The 27,033-nt window shown below is 44.4% G+C and overlaps 1 protein-coding gene across 1 annotated transcript in view; it reads left to right on the forward strand.

Annotated features, from left to right (window-relative positions):
• Positions 1–27,033, forward strand: part of SF3B2 (splicing factor 3b subunit 2) — a gene marked incomplete in the record, with an annotated part of 1,007,319 nt that overhangs the window by 765,068 nt on the left and 215,218 nt on the right. The window contains 1 exon segment of the mRNA XM_044075829.1: positions 16,303–16,410. Coding sequence (XP_043931764.1) covers positions 16,303–16,410 — 108 coding nt within the window.

Below are 27,033 nucleotides of genomic sequence, written 5' to 3' on the forward strand. Positions count from 1 at the left end.
TGGCAGGATCATCCTATGCTAAAGGCTTGTGGGTGCAGGCTAAGAGCGAGCAATGAGGTCTTTGGATGATGGAGGCAAGGCTTTTGTGGCCAGAATGGGGTAGCTAGGGTAGCTTTGAGGCAAGGAGGGGTAGCCAACTGGTACTGACTGGTCTCAGCTGGAAGCAGAGATATTTTCTGGAGAGAGAGCGATGTTTGGGATTGAGAGGCTTCAGGGTGTGAGCATCTTGGAGATCAGGAGAAAGAAACTGAATTTATTGGAGTGATTGAACTTAACATTGAACAGCATCTGAACTCCTGACAATTGATTTTAGTTTGCTGAGATCCAGACCTGGAGGTGGTTCCCCCATCTTTTTTGGCACCAGGAAGAATACTTTTGGTGCCCTTGATCCTCTGGTTGGGCATCAGATCTGACATAGAGATTCTTTTCCTGCCACTGCCACTAATGCATTCATCAGCGATGTTTGGAGTGGAACATGTTGGTCCATTTCATTAGGGAGATAATTCAAAACTCTGGTGAATAACTCTGGGATGAATTCCATGACAAGGAGTCTCTGTTAAGGATAACCCAGCTCTTTGGAACAGTCCTTAAACCAGACATGCCAGAGGGTAACAGGGCTCCCTTCAGGGCCACAGGGCTGTGGGCAGGGAAAAGGAACCCCAAAACCTTGTTCCCGCTTGGGGTAGTCCTATACCAAATATGGCTGGGAATGCCAGCTTGGGTGATGTTGACCTTTGGGAAGTTGAGGCGAGGAGAATGGACAAAGGGTGGTCAGGATCCATTCTTCCTCACTAATGGGTCTAGAATCTCATCCTCAGATCTGACCAGTGGTCGAGCTCCCCCCTCTACCCATAATGCTCTGTTCCATCCCCAACTCCTTAGATCTCATTTACTGCCATGGCAGCAAGAAGGAAGATCCATTGCTGTATTGTAAGAGTGACTTCTGACAATTATTTATGTCTATTTCTGGTGATATTTCCTTAAAACTCTTTGAAAACTTCATTCTATTTTCTCCTCCCTCAGTTTCTCTTTCCCTGTTTTCTGTCATACAATTCATAGTATTTGACTAGTACTTTATTTTCCTTTTTCTGCCTTTTCCAAAAAAATAGTTTATAGATTTCTATCTGTTAATTGTTAGACAAGTTATTGTAGAGTTTATTATTGACCTTTGGGTTAAATTCAGAGTTGACTCTTTTATTGGATTTAGAGCTGTTGAAACTCCTCTCTTCTTTTTGGGGTTTACTGTCTTCTTGACTACTATGTCTGAGAAACCCATATCAGAAAAACCTACAGGTATTAAGAAGTGCACTTTTTGTAGGCATAAGATTCCTAATTCTGATGCCCACAAGAAGTGCATCTGCAGTTTGGGGAGTGGCCCACCTGGATACCCCATGTGCTGTGTGGTGCCATGTTTAATCCTAGGGCCTTCTCCGACAGCAGGAACAAGCTGATCCTAAAAGGATTACTTACAGCAGGGGCTCAAACCCCCTGAAAACCAGCTTCAGTGGTTTCAGAGCAGAGGAAGAGAACTCATCCAAAGACTTCTTTGGAGCCATTTGAAAAATTTGTCTCTGGTCCGACTTCTTCAGATCCGAGACCTCTCAGGCACCCATTGGATCTAAAACAACTCTCTGATATGACTAGCTCGGCCTCTACAACCAGTTTTCCTCTTCAGTCCATCCCTGTCTCGGATCCCTGATTATTGGATCTGATGAGTAGAGTATGGACGCTGTAGTTTGTACACCTGTGGCTCTGGCTTTACCGTCCAAGTTATTTCAAATGCTGACTAAGCACACTAGGCTGGCGATTACACCTTTATCTAGGTCTTCAGTGAGCTTACCTGAGGCCAACATGGACAGGATGATGCGGAGATTCCTTAAGGCTCAAATCCAGATGGGGACCTACCAGCTCCGGCCCCTCCTGGATCTGTGAGCACACCTGCCCAACCATTGCTGTCTGTTTCTCCGATCCAACCCACGGTTTCAGAGTCCCAGGATCCTAGATATCCGGCAGGTTTGGTATATAATCTGAAGAAGCTCCCTTCCTCTATTCCAGAAACTCTGTCCAGCCCTGCTCCAAAGCCTTTGGATTGGGGTACGTCTCTTATCCGAGAGGCCAGCACCAGATCTGAGGGAGTTGGGTTTGGGTCCTATTTAGTTGGACCCTTCCCTTCCCCTCAGTGCCTTGGCCCTGGACAGCTACAGTCTGATTCTCTCAGGAAGGCTCAAATCTGGGGTTTGTTACAACCTTTCTTCTTTAGCTGCTATGGCTCCAAGATGAAAGGGAGAGGTTTCCCAGGTATCTCAGCTTTTCATGTTGTAGAAAAGGCTTTGTGCACAGTGTGCCATTCTCTTCCATTGCCCCTTATCTGGTCTGAGGTCCGAGCCCATCATTACTGCTCCTCAGAGTCAGCCATCTCCGGGAAGCCTCCACACATGTTCTCCAGAGGGGATCCCCCTTTCTTCAGACACCTCTCCTGGGCAACCCGCAGAAAAGGTACGTCAGAAGAGAATGTACAAGATGAGGCACATAGATTCCCCTTAAGGATTCTCTCATGGGTGACATGGGTTTTGATGAGGGGGAAGGATCCCCTCAATCACCACGGGATGACTTCACCTTTGGGGTCATCCTGGAAATCCATGAGCATAAAGGTGGCTGGTCTTCCCCAAATCCTTCTACTGTGGAATTGGTGTTCCTAGAGGCTTTCTGGACTGGCTCATCTACATCCCCCCCCCATGGACAAACTTATTGACCTTGTTTCCTGATAGGCTTGGAAGAAACTGGACATTGTTGAGCCCATCCCAGAGCACCCAGATAAATTCTTGGTTCACCCTTCAGACACCTCATTGGAGCAAGGGAGTCTTAATTGATGCCATAGTTGTAGTGACAGCCCCTAAGAAAGAGTTAACAGAAGAAAGCTCCTATGTCAGTCCTCCAAACAGGGAGTCCAGAGTGATGGATAGGTCTGAAAAGTGGATTTGCGCCTCAGCCACTTTTGCCTTGAGGTTGTTAAATTACCTGGCACAGTTTATTCACTTAGAGATTTGGTCAAAGAGCTTTCAAACTCTGTCTCCGAGTCCATGTCTGTGGAGGACCTTAATCAGTTTGCTCCTCAACTTGCTACTCTTTTCGTCCATTGCCAATTCCTCAATGAGGCTAATTTCCCATACAGTGGCTGGCTCAGGCATAGCCAGTAGGAGACATGCCTGGATGCGGTTGTGCAACTTCACAGTATCCTTTAAAATGGGTTTTGTTAATGCCCCTTTTGATGGCTCCTCCTTATGTGGACCATCAGTAAAAGATACGCTCACCCACAACGAGCAGGAGGGAAAGACCTTGTCTGCCTTTAGAATTGAGTTTTCTACCCCTCAGAGTACATTCTCCAGGAACCAGCGAGGTGGTAAGAAACTGTAGTTCCAGAAGTCCCTGGGACTTTTACCGGACTTAAGTTGGGATACTTCTGGCAGAGGAGGAGGTTTCAATGGCAGATATCACTCTAAAGGCAGAGGGGGTCCACAGAACCAGTGCTTCAGAGATTCATTCTCTGATGGGCCCTTTCAGTGCTCCTAAAGCACTGCCTGACTGTCCCTCTCTGGCAGTAGTCAAGGGTCCTGTTTTCCTGCATCTGGACACTTGGACAAATCTTGCAAACAGCACATGGGTGCCAAGTATAATATCCACATATTACTACATTCCATTTTCCCTTCCACCTCCGGTCACAAGGAAGAAACTCCCTGACATTCCACCCAGTCAGAGGGAGTACGCAGTGCAAGAGTTTCAAAAGCTGTTGCAAAAAGTCATCCAGGAGGTCCCACCAGAGCAAATAGGATTCAGAACTTACTCCTGCTTCTTTTTAGTGCCAACAAGAACAGGAGACCTGAGACCAATTCTGAATCTAAGCAATGTGAATCAGTATGTAAAGACGTCGACGTTCTGAATGGTTACAGTTCAGTCCATCCTGCCACTTCTGCACCAGGATAATTGGATGTGCTCTGTAGATCTCCAGGATGCATGCTATCATATCAAAATAGACAGGCACTCCAGGAGACACCTGCGCTTTTGGCTGGGAGCCAGTCACTATCATTTCAGAGCGGTGCCCTTTGGACTCACTACAGCCCCCCTGGGTGTTCACCAAATGCTTTTCCTACTATTGAACTTCATTTAGCAACTATATCAAACTTCCACGCTGGAAACAAATCCCTTTCTCTGACAACTTCTAGATTATGTAAAGTTTCATGAAAGGAATTTTTTTTCTTAGATCTCTCATAAAGGATGCCTCCTCCTCTTGGGATTTGATGCTGGTCATTCAAGGTTTAACTCGGAAACACTTGGAACTGATGGATAATTGCGAAATGAAGTTTCTTTCTTAGCTACCAGAAATATTTTCTATCACTTCAGCAAAAGAATTTCTGAACTCCAGGCATTGTCTGCTAGGCCTCCTTACATTGTTTTCCATAAAGATAGGATATCTATGAACCAACGTTTCTTTTTTGCCTACAGTGGCCACAGAGAATAACATTAACCAGTCCATACAACTACCAGTTTTCTTTCTAGATTTTTCCAATAAGGGCAAATATGTGCTACATCTTCTTGATGTCCACAGGCAATTACATTTTTTTATTCACACAGCAAAACACTACAGTATGTCTGATCAACTGTTTGTATCCTTTCCCCCTAACCACTTGGGTCGGGCATTATCCAAAATTGCTCTGGTCAAATGGATTACTGATTGTATCTTGTTGATTTATTCTCAAAAAGGTTTGGAGTTGCTTCGTCCTCTTAGAGTGTACTCCACTAGTTCTGTGGCTAATTCCTCCACCTTCTCCTCAAAAACTTTCATTGAGATTTGTACCACAGCCACTTGGTCAAAAAATCTTACCTTTGTTGCACTTTACAAAGTAGACATTGTCTCCAGAAGCAGAGCTTCCTTCAGTTCGGCACTGCTCCAGTATGTCCTTCCTTGAGGACTTCGCGAGAGTTGCGTAGCTGGGGACTGACCCGTTAGTGAGGAAGAATTAAAAGGACTTCAGTTTTAGAAGTTATGTACTTACCATACCTTGGTATCTGTGTTGTCAGTTTTCTTTCTTCCTCACCTTCCCGCCCAACCATCCCCTGGCAATGTTGCTCCTTGAAGGATCTTTGGAGGTTATTGGAACACTCATGTTCCTGGTTTGAGCCTCGGTTTGTTCTTTGTTCTCTCTCTATAGTACAGTGGACAGTAAGGCAGCAAGCTCCATCTGAGGAGCTGGGGATGGAATAGCACATTATGGGTAGAGGGAGGAGCTCGAGCTTTGGATCCAAAGTCTTGTGTATGTGGCAGAGTCTGATCTGAGGATCAGATCCTAGACCCTTTAGTGAGGAAGAAACAAAATGGAAAACACAGATGCCAAGATGTCCTTCAAGGATGCATCTGCAGTCCTTACAAATGGGTTGTCCTGTCGTCAGGCAGCCCTTCGGTCGGCCGGATTCCAAAGTCTGGGTCTGGCCTCGGCTGGTGTCGCACTTCACCCAACGTCATCTCTGCTGGTCTTCGGGTATAAAGGCATCAGCCGACGCCATTTTCCTCAGTCTTTCTTGCCGCGTGGCCAAGCAGAAGCTGTTCGCAAGTGCCGGTCGGTCAGATCCAGAGATTACTACTACCGAATACTACTTGAAGACTTCTAAAAGCTAAGTACCCGTTGGGGACTCTTTCTTGCCTCAGCCGATGTCAGAAAAAGTGAATAACTGTTTAACTTGTGGGAAACAAATACCTCATAAAGATTTCCACTCTTACTGCTTACCTTGTTTAGGCCCAGACCACGGCGTAGCAGCCTGTTTAGCCTGTGCTTCCTTCAACCGACGAACGCTTAGGCGTCGGTCGGAGTTTGCTGAACAGTTTTTCGGCTCAGATTTTGCGTACATTATGCAGTCGGATCCTCCTACTCAAATTGTTAAACGCAAAGAAAAGGACCGACACTCGCGGTCCACGGTTTCGGCCGAAACCACGGTTAAGCAAACCGCGAGTGTCTCTGTTTTGGCCGAAACCGAGCAAACGGTTCAATCTTCAGCCGAATCCATGACTACTACCGAGGCCCCTGCTACCCTAGTTGAATCGGCCTCTGAAGTTTTGCCTACTCATGTGGTTTCTCTAGAATTATCGGACACCATCCCTTTGGATGTCTCTACCCCAGCACGTGGTGCTGCTAGGCCTCCTGCAGCCATGTCTATAAAGGCCTTTGCCAGGGCTAAAGCAGCCAAAACTGCTAAGTCTGTGCCTGTTAAGCCCCCCTCTCACAGGCCCAGTTCCAGTTCCCAAATGCTTACTCTGGCAGAGGATCTCATCTCTTTAATAAGGGGATCCCAATCTCACCCAGACAGGGCCTCTCAACCTCCAGAAAAGAGACCTAGAGCAGAGCCCCTGAGCCAGTGTCCTCAGATGACTCTTCTGATGATACAGACAATACAGACCATCCAGAGGCTCCCTTTTCTACTTATGAAGATTCCGATGCTGAAGAATCTATCCCTTCTGCCTCCCCACCAGAGGAATTTTCCTTTGGGGAAACCTTACATGCCATGAGAGAGCAATTCCAATGGCAGGGACAAGATTTCTCAGATTCAAGAAAAAGGCTTAGGACCTTCCTACACTTACCGCAACATAGGCCCTTAGCTATACCTCCAGTTCTTCCTGTTGTGGATGATGCATTTAATGATGCTTGCACTGCTCCTGATACTTTACCTCCAGCCCCTGCCAAGCCCGATAGGTTTTACAGGGTACCGGACACTCATCACCACTTATACAAGGCTCCTCTTGCAGATCCTGAGACTATCTCCCAGGGGCCTAAGGCAGTTGCTTCTTTCTCAGCTAAAAACCCTCTCCCTTCTGAAAGGGAATCCAGGTCCTTAGAGAGATGGGGTAAAAGTATACACCTCTGCTACTCTCTCAGCTAGAGCTTTGAACTGTCAGTTTCATATGATCCAATACCAAGAGTTTATGCTTGATCAGTTAACTAGAAACTGTCCTCTGATGATTCCTTAGATAAGAAATATGTTTTAGAAATGGTGAATAACATTCAGCAGGTTAGTAACCTTTCCTTAAAATGTGGCTATGATGCACTGGAGGCTTCATTTAGATCAGCCATGACTGGCACAGTTATAAGAAGGCATGCATGGTTGAAAGAACAGGTCTTGCCGGATCATGTTAACTATTAGATGCTCCTATGGATAAGGTCAGTCTATTTGGTTCTCCTGCCCAACAAGTAATGAAGAAAATGGAAGAGAAGGCAAAATCTGTACAAACAGTTAAAGATTTCTTACAGGTTCAGCCCCCAAGGTTTAGCAGGAACTGGCCTTCCAAAAATTGGTCCTTTCCAGACTCCTCTAAATCTCAGAGAGGCAGGAATAGACGTTCCAGAGGCAGAAATCAATCCAGAGGAGGTGCCTACAGGGGACGCCAGTGGCAAGGCAATAACCAACGAGGCACAGATACAACCACTACCACTGCAACAGGACAATCACAGTGACTTGGCCCTGACACCACCTACCAGGGAACAAATAGCAGCACCCTTAGGCGGAAAGTTAGCCTTATTTTCAAAAAATTGGCACTATATCACAAGGGACAAGTGGATTTTGCAAACTATAGACCAAGGCTACAGGTTTCATTTCCACACCTTACCAGTAAAAAGAGGAATGCCAAACCTACCACCAAATCAAAAGACAGAAGCTCTAAAACAAATAGCTCAATTAACAAAGATGAGAGCTGTGGAAAGGGTACCACCTACAGAACAGGGCAAGGGATTTTACTCCAGACTCTTCCTAGTACCAAGAAAAGAGAAAAGTTGGAGACCTATTCTCGACCTGTCCGCTTTAAACACATTCATCATTGTTCCAAAATTCAAAATGCTGACCCTACAGCAACTTCTTCCCATGCTGGGCAAGGAGTGTTGGCTGGTAACTCTAGATCTCAAGGAGGCATACCTGCACGTCCCCATACGACCAAATTGCAGAAGATACCTCAGATTTCTTGCAGGATCAGAGCATTATCAATTCTCAGCATTGCCCTTTGGCTTATCTACTGCGCCCAGAGTGTTCACGAAATGCCTGGCATCAGTAATAGCTCATTGCAGGCTACAGGGAATCTAAATTTATCCATACCTGGACAACTGCCTGATACAAGCGGACAACAAAAGCAAGCTGACACAAGACTTACAAAGAGTCATTTGCTTACTACAAGCCCTGGGATACACAGTCAATTTAAAAAAGTCAAGACTGATACCATCCCAAACAAGAACATTCTTGGGTGCAGAATTGGACACAGTAAAACAGATGGCATTCCTAACTGCAGAAAAACAAGAACAACTTCCTCTTTACTTCTTGGCATTAACAAAGCAGAATAAACTAACAGCAAGGAAAGTACTGCAGGCCTTGGGCTTCATGGCATCCTGCATAATCCTGGTTCCCCATGCCAGACTGCATATGAGAAAGCTACAGTGGTACCTAAAGAATTTATGGTCTCAACACAGGCACAGCTTAGAAACCGAAATACCACTAATCCCATGCCTGAAACAAGAGTTCCTATGGTGGTCTCAGGCATGCCAGTCAAACCCAGGTTTGTCCTTCCACAACATTCAAACAAGCCAAACCATCACAACGGACGCCTCAGACCTAGGTTGGGGGGCCCACATGCTGGACAAGCGCATTCAAGGCTTATGGACTCCAGATCAGCTGCACCTGCACATAAATCAAAAAGAAATGCTGGCAGTAAAACTAGCAATCCAGAATTTCAGACCATTCCTCAAAGAAGACCAATTGATGATAAGGACAGACAACACCACAGTCATGTGGTACATCAACAAACAGGGAGGCACTCATTCATATCCCCTATGCCGAATGGCCCTGGACCTATGGAATATGGCTCTGAGCTACAACATTCAGTTACAGGCAATATTTGTACCGGGAAAAGAAAACATCCTAGCAGACATGTTAAGCAGAACTACCTCGGATGCTCACGAATGGATGCTACACCCGGACATCTTCAAGGCCATCACAAAGAAATGGGGAATGCCACAAATAGACCTATTTGCATCCCCACTCAATCACCAGCTCAAGAAATTCTGCACAAGGACATACCACCCACTTGCTTGGAAGGTGGACTCTCTATCCTTCAGTTGGAAAGGCCTGACAGCATATGCATTTCCACCTCTTCCTTTGATGCACAAGGTACTACTGAAAATCAAAGAGGAGCGTCCAAGGATAATTCTGATAGCTCCAAATTGGCCAAGACAACATTGGTATCCATTGCTGAGGAGCATGTCTCGGGGGGAACCGTGGACATTACCCCTGATTCCTTTGATGTTAACTCAGAGCGACTACAACATCCTGCATCCAAACCTGAAAACTCTGCAACTGACTGCCTGGAACATTACATAAGAGCAACTAACCCAGATTTATCCCAAAGGGTTAAAGAAATTATCCTTGAGGCCCGCAGACCTTCAACAAGAAAGAACTATGCAGGAAAATGGAAAAGGTTTGTTATTTGGAGTACTGAAAGAGGGAAAGATGTGTCAAAGATAGATATTGCCAACATCCTGGAGTATTTGGCAGAGCTTCTTCATACAGGCCTGTCCTATTCCTCCATCAAGATACATGCATCAGCTATTTCTGCAGAATACAGCTTCGATCCCCCTGTCTTCTCACATCCTCTACTCAGGCAGTTCCTCAGAGGAATTAAGAATGTAAAACCTCCTAGGAAACCACCATTACCAGCATGGGACTTGAACTTTGTGCTAGAAAATTGACACTCCCTCCATTCGAACCAGCAGCAACAGCAGACCTTCAACACCTATCCTGGAAAACTGCTTTCCTACTGGCAATTACTTCAGCAAGAAGGGTTTCGGAACTACAGGCTTTAATGGCAGTACAACCCTTCCTAATCTTCCATCAAGATAGAGTGTCCATGAGAACTAATCCTACATTTATGCCTAAGGTGGTATCCAGAGTGTCTCTAAACCAGGCAATCCACCTACCTACCTTCTTTCCCAATCCACAGAACAGGGGGGAAAGACTGCTGCATACCTTGGATGTACATAGACAGTTGCGCTACTACCTGGTCAGAACCAAGGGCAATAGAAAAACTGACCAGCTTCTAGTAGCTTATGCAACAGGAAGGGAAGGAAAAGCAATTTCCAAACAGACAATCTCCAAGTGGATAGGAAATTGCATAAGATTCTGTTACTCCTACCATGGAAAGCAAATTCCACAGAACATAAGGCCTCATTCTACAAGGGCTACAGCCACTACCACAGCTTTCTTCACGAGGAGTGGCTACCAAGGACATTATTGAGGCGGCTACTTGGACCTCCGTGCATACATTTGCCAAGCATTATAACTTACCTCTATACTCTAGATCCCGAGCAGGGTTTGCCACTGCTGTTTTGGAAGGGATCCTAACTACACCATAATTCTTCTTCCTCCTCCCCTAGTTTGGCTATGGTATTCTACCCATTTTTAGGACTGCAGATGCATCCTTGAAGGACATAGTACAGTTTTGTACCTACCATAAATGTAGATGTCCGAACAGGATAGCATCTGCAGTCAGGATTACCCACCCTCCTTCCCCTCTGTGGTACTCCTAGGGTACTTACCCACCTAATAGCTAGCTGGGGGGGAATCTCTTATGGTGTATTTGTTTGTATATATGTACATACATGCTTATTGTTTGTGTTTGCCTTCTACTTTTTTGGAAACATTGGCATTTACCCAAAAATGTAGCTTTCCAAGAGGGCAACTGGCATCTGGGGCAAGAAACACTGAGGAAAATGGCGTCGGCTGATGCCTTTATACCCGAAGACCAGCAGAGATGACGTCGGGTGAAGTGCGACACCAGCCGAGGCCAGACCCAGACTTTGGAATCCGGCCGACCAAAGGGCTGCCTGACGACAGGACAACCCATTTGTAAGGACTGCAGATGCTATCCTGTTCGGACATCTACATTTATGGTAGGTACAAAACTGTACTTTATAGTAAGTGCATACCTTCTAATTTCTACCTCCCCATTGATTCTTAGAGAAAGGTATTTGAGGAGTGGAAAAATATGTACCCACGGCAAACAGGGTCTTTTCCTCTTGCTCACATCTGAAGAGCATGTCCTTTACCTTGGGGTCAAATAAGGAAGATGCATCAAAGGGAGCACTGATGAATCATAAGTATCGGAAGAGATGAGGATGTCCTGAGGGACTGACTGGAGACTTTATTAGACTGGCTGTCCCAGTGGAATAGATGATCAAGGGCTCAGAGCAGAGAACCAAAGGAGGTATAATTGTCTGATCCAAGAAGGGCAGGGATATCCTTTCTCTAGCTAGAGAAGGTCCTATCCACAATGTCCAAGGCTAGAGCACTTGGAGGAAACCGAAGTTAAAGGCAAAGGAGCCGATAATTCTTGAACCATTGGACCAAGGGGGAAGTGAACAAAGGTCAGCCCACGGATCTGGTGGGAGTCTAGATCTCAGCTGTGAGAAATTGTCTTATCCTATCCACGTCTGCCTCTGATAAGCATCTGGAAGTCCTAGGAGAACATGTGGAGGACAGAGGTCTTGGAAGCCTGAAGGAGGATCCCTCCAAGAAAGGTGAAGGTAGTCTAGAAGCGACTGAATCTGGTAGGAGTTGAGGTGTTCGGATCCAGGGTGATTCCAATTTAGAAGCAATCTGATCCGAGGTTGACAGATTAGATTTGTTAGACATCTTAGTTGGCGGCTTTGTTGAAGTAGCCGACGAGGATGGTGCAATCTGGTGACCTCTTGCAGGAGTCTTATCCTTGTAAGCCATATCTGGCTTCCCCTTGCTCAGTTTCTTAGAGGGGGTTTGAACCCCAGCTGTAGGAGCCACAGTAGTAGAAGGGAGAAGGTCCTTTTACACCAGTTTGAGTCAGTAAGGGTTCTGGAATTGAACCCAAAGCAGATAAAGCAGTCTGCATCTAAATGAGCGAGTTCCAAACAATGTACGCATTCCCTGTGCGTATCCAAGTTGGGGATTTTATGGCCACAGGTGATGCACTTTTTAAAACTGGTAGTTTAGGCCAGTATGGCTGACAAGCTTAAGTCCCCAAGAAAAAAAAGAGGAAGTAACTTAAAGCTACTTTTTTCTTTTCTTTTTTTTTTTTTTTTTTTATATAGAAGAAAGCAAGAAAAAGGAACCACCCACCACCAACAATGGTAGTGTAAGGAATACTCTGAGAAAAAAATTTAAAATAAGGTGCCAGCAATGGTACTACGGAGAAGTACCGAGAAAAACAGTAGCAGCTAAAAGGCGTAAACAACTAGAGAAACTAGCAACAAGGCAGTGGAGGTAGGAGAAAGTGAAATTAAGGTAGAGATAGGTTCATAGGTTCATACTAGGCTATCTGCCCGAGGGCATTTACAAGCCTAGCCCATCGTTTTGTGGCTTACGCCACCCCTTTAGTATGGGGAACTATACCCATTATTTTGCTGTGCCTCTGTCGAGCAGTGACACTGAGGTAATCCCTGGGGTATATCTGCGATCTCCCATCCATTGGTCAAGATTTCTCTTGAACAAGGCCAGCGAGGTGCTCTGCCTCACATGTACCGGGATTTTGTTCCACAGCATAGGGAGTCTTTGGGTGATGAATCTATCCCTCCAGATAAAGTTTTTTAAAGGTAAACTGATGACTATATTTTGAAAAATGACTCTCATAGCTCGAGGTTGACAGGATCTGCATCTAAAGCTGAATGGTGGCAAACGAGATCTGAGAGATGTTTTGTTGGCAGGGCATTATGAGTAAAGTGAGGAACTTGAGAGTTTTGGATCCGAGGATTTGGTAGAAGCGGTGGAGTCAAATCTGAGTTTCAGATCCAAACCTATCATTTGAGGACTGAATGAAAATGACATCATTAGTTTCAGGAATTTTATGACTTGATTTTGGGCAAACATTCCCAGTGTTGCTGAAGGCTCAAGAGACTGCTCATCTGTGTGGATGGCCATCACGCAGGACATGTGGTTGAGTGGGCGAGAGAGCATGCAGAGGCATGTGATGACCTGTCATTTCCCTCCTTCCAGTCAGTCTTGGCTGCCCCCAGACATTCCACCCCATCAACTAAAGGCAGCAAAAACAGTAGTTATTCTTTTAGAGAAAAGAGCCATCCAAAAGATCCCACCAGACCATAGAAGATGTGGAATCTATTCATGATTCTTTTTTTTTAAATGGACCTCAGGCTAATACCCGATATCTGTACATTAAGAAGCCCCAATTCATAATGGTCACAGTGCATGTAGTTTTGCTGTGCCTGAAGGCAAACAATTTGTGCTTAGTACACCTCCAGGATGCCCATTTCCACATCAAGGTTGCCAAAGCATCTGGGTGGTCTCTGCACTTCAGCTGTAGGGTCAGTCTTTTCCTGTTCTGAGCCCTACCTTTTGGTCTCATTGCAACAGCACCGCCACCAACCCCCTCCATGTTCACCAAGTGCATGGCAGTAGTCACAGCTCACTTGAGACTGTGAAGGATCTGGGCATTCCTATATTTAGACCTTTTGAGGCAGCAAGGAATCAGTCTGTCTCTTGTAATGGTCAGAGATTAATTTCTACAGCTCTTCCTATTCTTAAGTATTGATGTAAACTATGAAAAATCAAATCTTCATACTTTTTATATGCTGCCGACTGCACCCAGCAAACTGCACCTTCCGTCTTCCTTACAGCTGAATCCAGTCCCTCAGAGCTGCAATCCAGCACCTGTTAAATTAACATGCACTGACTGCTTCACTGATACCCAGAGGTCAAGGATTGATGGACTCCGATAATTATGGTGATTCATGTGCTTTTACATGGGGAAATTATAATGTTCAGTAGTCTCATATTTTGGGTCACCCCTAACCCATCTTTGCAAGACTCATCTGATATAGTGTTTGACATCTCCAGTAGTCCACATAGAAAGGCCATTTGTTCCGCCACTCTCAGCAACAGTCTTTCTCTCCGGGTCGGGGGGTGCATTTTGAGTGGAAGGATGGTCCAAGGAATTGGAGGCCAGTCTTCACATCAGTATCTTGGAGGTGAGGGCGATCCTCCTCTTGTTGTGGGAATTCTGAGACCTTCTCCCTCCAGATGTGATTTAAACAGACAATGTGTTTTTTTCCTATTTAAACAAGCAAGGAATCACCAAATCCTGTTCCCTTTGCAGAAGTATCATGAGGGTTTGTCAGTGGGTAATTGCTTTCCATCACTTTGATTGAAATGCATACTCCAGGAAAAGGCCAGCTGCCTAGACAGGCTGAGCAGTTGCATCCTGATGCTTCACGAGTGGTGGCTGTCAGTCCCACAATAGTCTACATATCTTCAGTTACTGGGGCCAACCTTACTATGATCTGTTTGCTCCCCCATCCAGTACCAAGTGCAACAGCTACTTCACCCTAATCCCTCCCAAGGGACAGACCCCGAGAGAGGCTGTAGCCATACTGCTACCCCCTCAACTTACTGTACACCTTTCCTGCCATTCCCCTTCTTTCCAAAGTTTTACAGCAGGCAGCAGCATGCAAGGCGGTAGTGATCCTTGTTTCACCATTCTGATCTAGGCAAGTCTGGTGTGGCCTCTCCTAAGAAAGCATCCATGTCTTCTAGATCCTTGACCAGATCTATCTCTCTCTTTCTCTGTTGCCCTTCTGATGGCCTCACTCACTTTCAGAACATGAAGTTGGCCTCATGGTTACTGAAGTTCCCTTGATGTCCAGGGACATTTCTTATCCCAGGATGTGGTTTGCATTCTGTCAACTTCACAAAAAGAATCTTCTCCTAAAGTTTACAAAAGCAAGTGGAAACTCTTCATGTGGGCTACAGTTCAAGGTGTAGAATCTTTTTCTGCCTCTCTTCTAGTGGTCATACAGTTCCTGTCAAATCTGTTTGAGGCTGGATTCAGTTACTCTACAATTAAGGTACAGCTAGCTGGCATCTGCAGTTTTGGTTTTCTCACAAAAACTAGACAAGACAGTGTTGAAAGGTGTTTTCCTTTTTCATCCTCCAGTAAAAGACCCTACTCCTCTTTGAGAACCCAGTTGTATCCTAGAAATTCTAACAAAAGTCCTTTTCAAACCAGTCTCTTCTGTAGACTTGGTGTTTTCCAGGGAAAAAAAAATATTTTTGATAGCCGTTACATCTGCTTGTAGAATTTCAAAATTGCAAACTTATTCAACCCCTTTATACTTGGGTTTTCATAAAGGCGGTGTTTCTGTAGAAATCAACCTTTTATTACCAAAATTGTCTCAGAGCAGAATCTAAATCAGCCAGTCCATTTACCTGTTTTCTTCTCTAATCAGTGTAACAAGCAGAGAGTACAGTCTGCCCACCCTGGATATGCATAGACATCTCACATTTTACTTCCACAGAACAAAAAAGAATAACAAAATTTGCTCTTATGGATTTCATTTGCCCCAAATAAGCTGAATCTGACATTTCTGAAATAACATTGTCCGGATGGCTTTGAGTGCATATATTTTGCATACTCTTCCAGAAGCAAACCATTACCAGGTTAACAAAGATCCCATTACATAAGATCTGTTTGTTTCCACATTTTTTTCAAGAACTCTTACTGTTTGTGCCCCAGCAGCATGGTTTACATGGCATATATTTGCCAAGTGTTGCAAGATGGATATAATGTCCAGATCCACTGCATCATTTTTTTTTTTTTTTGAGTCACAGTTCTCAAAGGTATCCTGCCATGGTGCCACCTGGGAATTCAGGTGGCTTTTGATTATGCCCCATCAGATGGACAGGAAAAACTGGATGAAATAGGATACGGAGCTTGTGTACTTACTTAACAACACTTTGGATCCTTTTCATCCTAGTTTTTCAGATACAGCATCCCTCCCTTATTTCAAATTGTTACCTATTCCTAAGAACCTGGCAGGGCAAGCCAGGTCCTTAGGAAAAGGTAAGGACCTGGCAGGGCAGTCTGAAACTGTTCTGCCCCTTCCTATCAGCATTAGTTAATGAACTCTAAGGTCAGCTGGTTCACAGAGTGATTATGAGAGGATTTTTTTTCTGAAGGAGCTCCATGCAAGGAGCAAAGGCTGGATTGTATCCAAGTGGCTCCATACCAGTCAGTTGCATTGGACAGACAAGGATGAAAAGGATCCAGCATTATAGTGGGTAGGTAACTTCAGTTTATGGTAAGTTCCTAACCAGCAGTACTTTTCTTATGTGTCTAGAATTTGAGCATTCTGGTACATATGATTTGACTTAATTTTTACCAAGTAGGTGCACATCAGATTGTGGGGAGCTAGTACTAGTATTATAATACTTACTTTTTTAATCTTTATTTTGCAGGGTTGCTCATTTGGATATCATGCTGGAGGATGGGGTAAACCACCAGTAGATGAGACGGGAAAACCACTTTATGGAGATGTGTTTGGAACACATGCTGTCGAATTCCAGGTAAGGATTTTTTCGATTTTATACTCTAAGAGCAGCTGAATTGTAATAGAGAGTTTGAAAAGTTTCACCAGCTGTATGTGTGATTTAACTGTCATGTGTTTTTAATAATACATTCATTTGATATGGGGCAGAACAAGAATAGTAAGGGAGAGCTGCATTTATGCTAGTAAGTATCATGGATTGCAAGTCCACATATTTCAGAAATTGTTAGAATTGGCCTGACTGTTGCAAGCAATGTAGGTTGATTACTTTATCTTCTTCTGATACATGAACAGCTAAGGCAGTATAAACCACACCATAGTTAACACGGGTCTGACGTTTTGTTTTTTTTCAGATGGACTGAAATGTTTCAGTAAGAATCTGAAAATGAACTATATTGAAATACATTCTCATACTTTAGTATAAATGAGTTACTCAGCAGTTTTTCTCCCTGCTCTTTGCCTCAGCAACAGTGTTCAATTCATAATATACCTCCCTAAGTAGAGTAAGTATCCAGAAGTAATGTAAATCCATTAACGTTTTAAATACTCAGTGGATATTTGTTTGTTGGCCAGCAAACTAACTGTAAGTGCCTCCTAATGGTCAACTGGAAACATAAAAATATTTATATATCATATAAATTTGTTAGTATTTGAAATACATAATGGTTATTGGCCTACATTAGCCAAGCAAGCTACACAAATGCCTCTTCATACTCGCTCAGAAGTAATGGTTGCATTCTGTTGCATAGACCTCCACCTAACCTTCTTATTGGGGAAGTCTTTCCCCATAATTACTGCAGTATATGGGAATTCTGTACCACAAGAAATAAGAAACACTTATTTAAGAAGAAGCTGAAAGAACACCAACTTGGTTTGTAAACGAGATTGTTTTGATGATCCAAATTAAACTGTGCTGTTAAAAGTTTATAACATACTCCTGAGCTTTTCTTTGTGACAGTTACTGTACTGGACCCTGTTTGTTGGCTATTAATTATTCTGTTTTTGATCCTCATAACAGCTGTGTGTGTCCATTTTACTAACAGTTGCTGACTGAGCAGTGCACTTAAGCAACTCATAACTCATTTCTGTGTAACAGTGTGGTATAACTGTAGAGTGCTTTACAAAAATCTGTTTATGTGGAACTGTATGAGAAAGTGGAATTACCAGAATGTCAACTCTCAAAACATCAAGACCAGAAGGCTGACTGCACACATAAGCAAGTGTACAGAACAACCAGACACAGAATATTGACAGCATCTTATGACAGGACACACTATTCATGCTGTACACCCGTCAGGACACCATTTTCACAGGGGGCAATCCCCCATGCACCCTCCACACCCCCTGTTAATTATATATACTGACTCGAAGACTGCACAGTCCTCTGGGAATGACATATTCCCTGGAGATTGTCAGTCTTAAACGCACTGTTTTCCTTTCAGTTTTGTAAAACAGGAACACTGTGATCCCAGAAGTGAGACATTGTCAAAATTCTGCATCTAGACATTCTGTACACTTGCTCATCTGAGTGGTTTTGGTCTCACCACAACATCAACTTTCAACATGTCAAGTCAACTTTATCATATCATTTGTATTTAACATGCCTGTATTTTATGGCATTGCTGAAATTACAGTCTTTTATACCTGAATTTGAATGTATTGGTTTGATGTATGAAAACCTATACAATTCTCTCATTCACTAATGGTTTAGGTCATATCTCTAAAAGATCTAAAATACCAACTCATTGCACTGTGTAGTATTGCGTATGATTCAGTAATAACCAGATATTTTCTCTGTTGCTTCGTTAGACTAGCAAAACCATCTCTAAAGTCTCATTTAATAGCTGTAAATAAATTTGTTTGAATTAAGTAATTCACCAGCAGTATGCTGAAAACACCATTAACAAAATGTTGCACACTAAATTTGTTAAAAACAGAAATAATTTTTTTCAGTCAGTCAGTAGGCTGTAATTAAGTGCAGTGTTACAAGGACACAATTCAGTGGAATATAGTACACATGCAGAAATAGTAGCAAAAGTATTTGAGACTAGATAGGTGAGATTATGCATTGAAAAAGTAGCAATAAACATTTCATTTAGCACTGTTCTGCACATAGCTCTATTACCACATCCTGTAGTAGGCTAATACTACAATTTCATATACCTGTAAACAGTAGTTAGTGCTGACCTAGTGCATCCACAAGTCTTGTTTTCTTGCTTGAAGTGTGGCTTGCTGCCAGTGCCATTTGAGTGTTTCATGACCATAGTTGTAAGTCACCAATTGCAAGTCCAAACGGAGGAATTAACCCCAAGACTACATTATCACTTAATATACCCCATACTCAAAGGTAGAGTGATCTGAATTAGTATATGTAAGGCAAATGGATGTAGAATATTTGGAAGTAGTATAGTCTGTTTTTATATGACTTGCACATTTTCAAAATGTTTGGATTTGCATTATTAGGTCTCGTGCTCCTAATAGGGAGCCTAACCTGTTCCCCTCAATTTGTAGTGCTGCTTGTAATATAATAATTATGATCATACAGAGGCAATTTTTCTTAAACACATAATGTTTTACACTGTCTTGATTGAATATTTTTGAGGAGGGGTTTTATATGTCCAGAAGCTTTCTTTGCAAACCAGTAATTTGTATTTCTTGTTATAGATAGTTTGCTTTTCACTTTTTATTTTCATGTTTTAGGTAACATGCCATTATCTAGTAACATACCTTATCTATATTTTATCCCAAGACTTCTCTTTGGAAATTTTCTTAGGTTCATAGGTAGGTACTAGGCTATCTGCCCAAAGACATTTATAAGCCTAGCCGGAATGTGTTGGCTTTTGCCGCCCCTTAGATTAGCTCCCTGTGCCTCTGTCCAGCAGAGCCATTGAAATGATCCCTGGGGTAAACTGTTTCCCATCCACTCGTCAAGGTTTCTCTTGAAGAGGGTTAGCGAGGAGCTCTGCCTAATGTAGATTGGAATCTTGTTCCAGAGCATGGGAAGTCTCTGGGACAGGACTCTATCCCTCCAACATATCTTGTTTATTGTTGTGGTGAGGTTTAGATCCCCGGAGTGTGTGGCTCGAGGAGATATTGTTTTCTTTAGGTGGAGCATGTCCATCAATTCTGGGTTGGACATGGCCTTGTATGTCAGGCAGAGATCACCTCTGAGTAGACGGTATGCAACTGAGTACAGCTGGAGTTTCTTCAGTCAAGCTGCATAGAGCATCTGCTTGAGGCCAGTGATCCTCTTGGTGAGGTTCTTCTGTGGCCTTTCCAGTTGTTGCAGGTGACTTGTAAGGTACATCCCAAATGGGGCATTGTACTCTATGATGGGTCTCATGAGTGATGCATAGAGGTGCCCAGTTACCTCTTTCGATCTGGATGCAAACCCTTTTGTGATTAGGTGGGCCACATAGAAGGATTTTCTAACCACTTTGGCAATGTGATTATTTAAGGAGAGGTTACTATCTACTTGGGTCCCCAGATCCCTTATTACGTCTTCCGTATTTAGGGGGCTACCACCTATGTGGTAGTTGGATACTTTGTTTTTTTCCAAAGGGGATGACTATGCACTTTTTGGCATTTAGCTTGAAGCCATGTTTTTGACACCAGGTATCTGTCTCAGTGAGACCCTTTTGGAGGATGTCTGTGTCCGCCGGAAAGTCAGTTATAGCCCCTAGTTTGCAGTCGTCTGCGAACTTGGTTAGCCATAGTCCTCCTGTGCTTGCCTGTACCTCTGAGAAGTATATGCCGAACAGGAGGGGTCCTAGGACTGAGCCCTGGGGAATGCCACTTGTAACCGGTTTAGAGTCAGACCTAGCTCCCGCAACTCTTACCATGTGGGTTCTGTCCGTGAGCCAGTTAACAACCCATCTCGTGACGTAGGGGTTTATGTTCGGGCTGGTGAACCTGTCTATAATACCTGAGTGGGGAATGGTGTCGAAGGCCTTTGCAAGGTATGGTAGGCTGTGTGGACCACCTTTCCCTCGTTTATAGCCTTGGTAACTGCCTCAAAGAAGTCCACCAGGTTTAGGAGGCATGATCTGACTTTAACAAAGGCGAACTGGGTAGGGTCCAGTGTTTGGAGGTTTCCAATGTCTCTGTTAATGAGATCCATGATGATGCGCTCCATAGCTTTGCAGACAAAGCTAGTCAGGCTTATAGGGTGATAGATGTTCATCGTGTTTCACTGTTGCAGTTATCACTGTAGGGTTCTTCCTGCCGGCAGGCAGTCCTCGGTCTGCCAGAATCCCAAAGTCTGGGTCCGGCGTCGGCTGTTCAGTCATGCTCCCTGATGTCGGAGCGCCAGGAGTACAAAGCTGCCAGCCGACGCCATGTTCTCCAGTCTTTCTTGCCGTGCGGTGGAAGCAGTTCGCAAGTGCCGGTCTGCTAACTCCTGATATTTTTTGTGCTTCATTCCGAAGATTTTCTTCTTCTCAAAGCTAAGTACCCTGTTAGGGAAACTTTTTTCTTGCTCCAGTCCGATGGCAGAAAAAGTTAATAATTGTATTTCTTGTGGGAAGCAAATACCTCATAAGGATTTCCACTCTTACTGTATTCCTTGTTTAGGCCCTGACCACGACGTAGCTAGTTGTCGGTTTTGTGCTAGATTTAACCAACATACTATTAAGCGGAGATACGATTTTGCTTTTCACTACTTTGGCAAGCGATTTAATTACAATATGTCGTCGGACTCGCTTCCGACTACCGGAGTTCACAAACGACGCAAGGATAAGGACAGGCCTCCGAGGTCCAAATGAGATGACGGTTTACAAGTAGAGCCAGCTACAGGTTCGGCCGTCGTCAGTGAGGCCATTATAGAACCGATTGCCGAAATGGACTCCCACGAGGAGCCAACTAGGCCTTTGAGTACTACAGGTGCAGGACCTTCGGACAATGCTCCCTCGGATGGGTCCGGAGCCGCTGTGCAGGTACCGGCTTCCGAGGGCGTTTTCAGGCCTACACAGCTTCAAATAAAGGCAAAGACAAAGGCGAAGACTCCTCCTAAATCAAAGACTCAAGCCCAGGCCTCCTCTGAACTGGGACCCAAGTCTCTGAAACAAATGCTTCAAATGGCGGAGGACTTGCTATGATTTGGGGTTCACATCCCCCTCCAGACAAAAGGCCAAGGCAATAATTGGATTATGAATCCTCTGATCAGGCATCTATTTCTTCAGTGTCTTCCTCTGAACAGGAATATACTTTCCCTCCTTATGAGGATTCTGATGCTGAGGAATCCATTCCTTCAGCTTCTCCCCCTGAGGATTTTTCTTTTGGGGAAACTCTACATGACATGAGGGAACATTTTCACTGGGAAGGACAGGAGTACACTGAATCTAAGAGAAGGCTTAGGGATTTCCTTCTTCTTCCCCAACACTGACCCCTGGCTATTCCTCCTATTTTGGATATTGTGGATGATGTTTTTTCTGAGGCTAATTTAACTCCCGACTCCTTTCCTCCAGCTCCTGCAAAGCCTGACGTATTACAGGGTCCCTGACTCCCACCAGTTTCTTTATAAAAATCCTGCTGCTGATCCAGAAACCATTTCTCAGGGTCCTAAGGGTGTTAAGGCCGCCTCTGCTAAAAACCCTATTCCATCAGATAAGGATTCTAGAGCTTTGGAGAGATGGAGCAAAAAAGTGAACACTTCTGCTACTTTATCCATTAGGGCTTTAAATTGTCAATTTCATATGCTAAAATATCAGCAATTTCTGCTGTCTGTTATAAAACAAAAGCTAGGTACAATCTCTGCTTGTGCAGATAATAGGGAATTACACGATTTGCTACATGCTACTGAGCAGGTGGGGAAGCATGGCTTACACTGTGGTTTTGATGCCTTGGAGGCTTCATGCAGGGCGGCTGCCACTGGCACAGTCATTAAGAAGACATGCTTGGTTAAAGGAACAAAACTTGCCTGATCAAGTGAAAGCAAAGTTACTGGATGCTCCTGTTCAGCATAATGTTTTGTTTGGCTCTAAGGCTGAAGAGGTGATAAAGAAAATGGAGAATAAGGCAAAATCCAGGCAAACGGTTAAGGATTTCTTACAAGTTCAGCCCCCAAGATTTAGCAGAAATTGGCCAACCAAAAATTGGTCCCTTCCCAGCTTGGACAGGCCTCAGAGGGATAGATATAGGTGCTCCAGAGGGAGGGCCCAAGCACAGACCTCTTACAGACCTAGACAGTGGAGTGCTTCCACCCCCAGGGGTGGAGAGGACAGGCCTCAATCTTACAGAAAACAGGCTCAATGACTCCCCCTGCTTGGCTCCAGGAACCTCTCTCCTGGAAGCCCCTCTAGGAGGAAAACTCTCTCTTTTTCACCAAAATTGGACTTGCATAACCCAAGACAAGTGGGCTCTGGATGTAGTTTCAAGAGGTTACAAATTCCACTTTCATACCTTGCCAAGACCAAACGGATGGCCAGACCTACCAAAACACCAATGGGCAGAGGCATTAAACCAGGTTTGATCCCTCATGGCTATGAGGGCCATAGAACTGGTTCCACAGTCAGAGGCGGGGCAAGGCTTTTACTCAAGGCTCTTTCTAGTTCCCAGAAAACAAAATTCCTGGAGACCCATCTTGGATCTGTCAGTATTAAATACTTTCCTGGAGATACCAAAGTTCAAGATGCTTACTCTGCAGCAACTCCTGCCAATGTTTAGCAAAAATGCATGGATGGTGACATTGGAGGGAGGCTTACCTACACATCCCCATCAGACAGGAGTGCAGAAAATATCTCCGGTTCAAGGCCGGCTCGAAACATTACCAATTCCCTGCGCTGCCCTTTGGCTTGTCTACTGCGCCCAGGGTCTTCACCAAGTGCCTGGCACCAGTAGTAGCTTACTGCAGACTCAGGGGAATTCAAATTTACCCTTATCTGGATGACTGCCTTATTCAAGCAGACAGCAAGGATGCCCTACTCCAGCACCTGGAATTTGTTCAAAATCTACTCAAGTACCTGGGATTCACTGTGAACATAAAAAATTCAAATTTGACACCCACACAACTTATAACTTTTCTGGGTGCTCTTCTAAACACAACAACCCAGATGGCATTTCTGACATCCGAAAAACAACTTCAGCTGGCTTCAACTTTCAAAACTTTGGCATTAATGTCTCAGCTAACTGCAAGGAAATTCCTGCAGGCTTTGGGTTACATGGCCTCCTGCATCCTTCTCATACCATATGCACGACTGCATATGAGAAAAATACAGTGGTACCTAAAAAGTGTATGGTCCCAGCATTGCCACAGTCTAGACACACAGATTGCTGTCTTGCCTTGCCTACAAAAGGAATTCCATTGGTGGGCCATGGCATGTCTTCAAAACAAAGGGAAAGCCTTCAGTCTGCCTCCAGCCAACCAAGTGTTAACCACGGACACTTCGAATTGCACATGGGGAGCCCACTTGCAGGGGAAAGGCCTGCAAGGTTTTTGGACAGAGGATCAGAAGCACCTACATATCAATTTAAAAGAGATGTTAGCTGTACAGAATGCCCTCTTGGCTTTCAGGGATCTTCTACAGCCAGGACAACTACTGATAAGGACAGACAACACCACAGTTATGTGGTACATAAACAAGCAAGGGGGTTCACACTCCTACCCCCTTTGCAGACTAGCCATGACTCTATGGAACACAGCTCTAGCTTGCAAAGTGGACCTACAAGCTCAGTTCCTGCCAGGGAAATAAAATATTCTGGCAGACAGCCTAAGCAGGAACCTGTCAGACCCACACGAGTGAATGCTAGACACCCAAATATTCAAGATGATTACAGAAGCCTGGGGATGCCCGGACATAGATCTGTTTGCATCCCCCCTCAACTACCAGTTACAGATTTTTTGCACAAGGACATATCACAAACTAGCATGGAAAGTGGATATGCTCTCATTCAGTTGGGGGAACCTCTCGGGGTATGCCTTTCCTCCTCTACCTCTTCTTCCACGGGTGTTATTAAAGATAAAGCAGGACAAACCCAAGATGATTTTACTGGCCCCAAATTGGCCTCGTCAATTTTGGTACTCAACTCTGATGAATCTATCCCAGGAGCCTCCTTGGATTCTACCTCAGATTCCAAATCTTTTGTCCCAACACCAGGGCCAGGTTCTGCACTCTCATATCAAAACTCTCAGCCTGGCAGCCTGGCGTATTCAGGGTCTATGATTAATCCTACCCTTCCCAAACAGGTGATGGATGTCATCTTAGAAGCCAGACGGCCTAGCACTAGAAAATCTTATGAAGGTAAATGGAAGAGATTTTGTACCTGGATGCATGCTCCGTATTCGGATCCTCTCATTCCTAATATTCCATTGATTTTACATTACCTGACAGACATGTTACATAAGGGTTTATCCTTCTCCTCCATAAAAATACATGCCTCAGCTATCTCTGCACATTACAATACAGATCCTCCAATCTTTTCGCATCCACTACTGAAACACTATCGCAGAGGAGCAAAGAATTTAAGGCCCCCTAGGACACCACCCATACCTGCCTGGGACCTCAACTATGTTCTGGATCTGCCTCCTTTTGAGCCTGCTGCCACATCTGATATTAAGTATCATGGAAGACAGCTGTCCTAATGGCTTTGACTTCAGCCAGGAGTGTCTCTGAGTTACAAGCTCTCATGGCTGTGGAACCTTATATTATTTTTCATCAAGACAGGGTCTCTTTAAGGACTAATCCTACTTTCATGCCTAAAGTGGTTTCTAAAGTGGCTTTAAACCAAACTATTCACCTGCCAACCTTTTTCACTAATCCACAAAATAAGGGGGAAAGGATCTTGCATTCCTTGGACGTGCACAGGCAGCTTTGTTTTTACCTGGACAGAACCAAGGATATCAGGAAAACAGAGCAATTGTTTGTTTCTTATGCAGCAAATTCCCAAGGCAAAGCTATTTCAAAACAGACCATTTCTAAATGGATTGCTCATGGAATCAGATTTTGTTACTCTCATCATGGAAAGCAAATCCCAGGAAAAGTTAGGACTCACTCTACTAGAGTTGCTGCTACTTCAGCTGCCTTTCTCGGGGGAGTACCTACCAAAGATATTTTGGAAGCTGCAACTTGGAGTTCAGTGCATACTTTCTCTAAGCACTATAATCTCCCTCTTTGTTCTAAGTCTAGGGCAGGCTTTGCTTCTGCAGTCTTGCAGGGCCTTCTAGCCCTTCTTCTATAACCACCACCCTTTATCTCAGCTTTGGGATTCAACCCTACAGTGATGACTGCAACAGTGAAACACGATGAACATAGTACAGTTGTGTACACTTACCATAAATGTAGATGTTCGAGTGTCTTCACTGTTGCAGTCTGGGTTACCCACCCTCCTGTCCCCTCTTACACTTTTATCGCTGTGGTTTCCTATTTCACCCTTCTTCTGAGGTGTATTTGCTACAGGGTATGGGGTTTGTTGTATGTTACATTTTTGTTTTACTATTACCCTTCACTTTTGGGCACCTGACATCTGGGACAAGTAAAACTGGAGAACATGGCGTCGGCTGGCAGCTTTGTACTTCAGTCATGCTCCCTGACGTCAGAGCGCCAGAACAGCCGTCGCTGGACCCAGACTTTGGGATTCTGGCCGACCGAGGACTGCCTGCCGGTAGGAAGATACAGTGATGACTGCAACAGTGAAGACACTCGAACATCTACATTTATGGTAAGTGTACACAACTGTACTTTCTTGGGGTCCGTTGTGGCTCCATCTTTGTGGAGTGGAATAACCGTTGCTCTGTGCCACTCTGTGGGCATGTACCTGTGGAGAGGCTGAGTTTAAAGTGTGTTTAGGCGAGGAGTTAGTTCACCTTTGAGCTCGTGTAGTACGCAGCCTGGGACAACGTCCGGTCCCATTGATGCTGTGTTTTTGGCTTTGGAGAGGGCTGTTTTAACCTGAGTGTCTGTGATTTCAGGGGCACTACATTCTTCTGGTATAGTTATGGGCCCTTTTGGGGGTGAGAAGGGGGGTGAAGTTTGCACTGAACATGTCTGCCAGGATGTTGGCTATATCGGTCAGTTCAGTGTATTTTGTGCCATTCTGCACCAACTCCGAGCAGATCTGAGAATTTCCACTTAGATTCTTGACATAGCTAAAGAATTCCTTGTGGTTATCTTTGGAGTCCATGGCAATTTTTCTTTCGAAGCTAGCTTTGGATGATTTTATGAGGGAACGTAGTTTCTTGCTGATATACTGATCAGGGATGTCTTCCCTTCTTGGGATTTTACTCTTTTCTGTACTAGTTTCCTCCTATTGTATAGCTTGTTTATGGCAGGGGTCCACCAGACTGGTTTCCTTTTCTTGGAGGAGTAAGTCTTGGTTTTGTTTGGGATAGCACAATCCATGCATTCTTGTAGGTGCCCGCAGAGTGCATTAGTAAAGGATTTTGCAGCTTGGACAACATTATCCTTTAGCATGGGGGCTTTGAAACTTCCCACCTCACGTCTTAAGTAACGTGAAGTTTGCTTTTGAAAAGTTTTTCACAGTGGTTTCTTTGACCGGGTGTGGTGGTGGAATGTGGATATCCAGAGTGATTTGTTTATGGTCAGATCTAACCAGCGAAGGGTTGACCTCCAGTGTGGAACACCGGTCGCCAATGTTGGTGATGGCCAGGTCCAATATGTTGTCACCTCTGGTGGTGGTCTTGACTAGT

The sequence above is a fragment of the Protopterus annectens genome, chromosome 6.part1, assembly GCF_019279795.1.
Source record: "Protopterus annectens isolate FY-2018-M chromosome 6.part1, PAN1.0, whole genome shotgun sequence".
Lineage (NCBI taxonomy): Eukaryota > Metazoa > Chordata > Ceratodontiformes > Protopteridae > Protopterus > Protopterus annectens.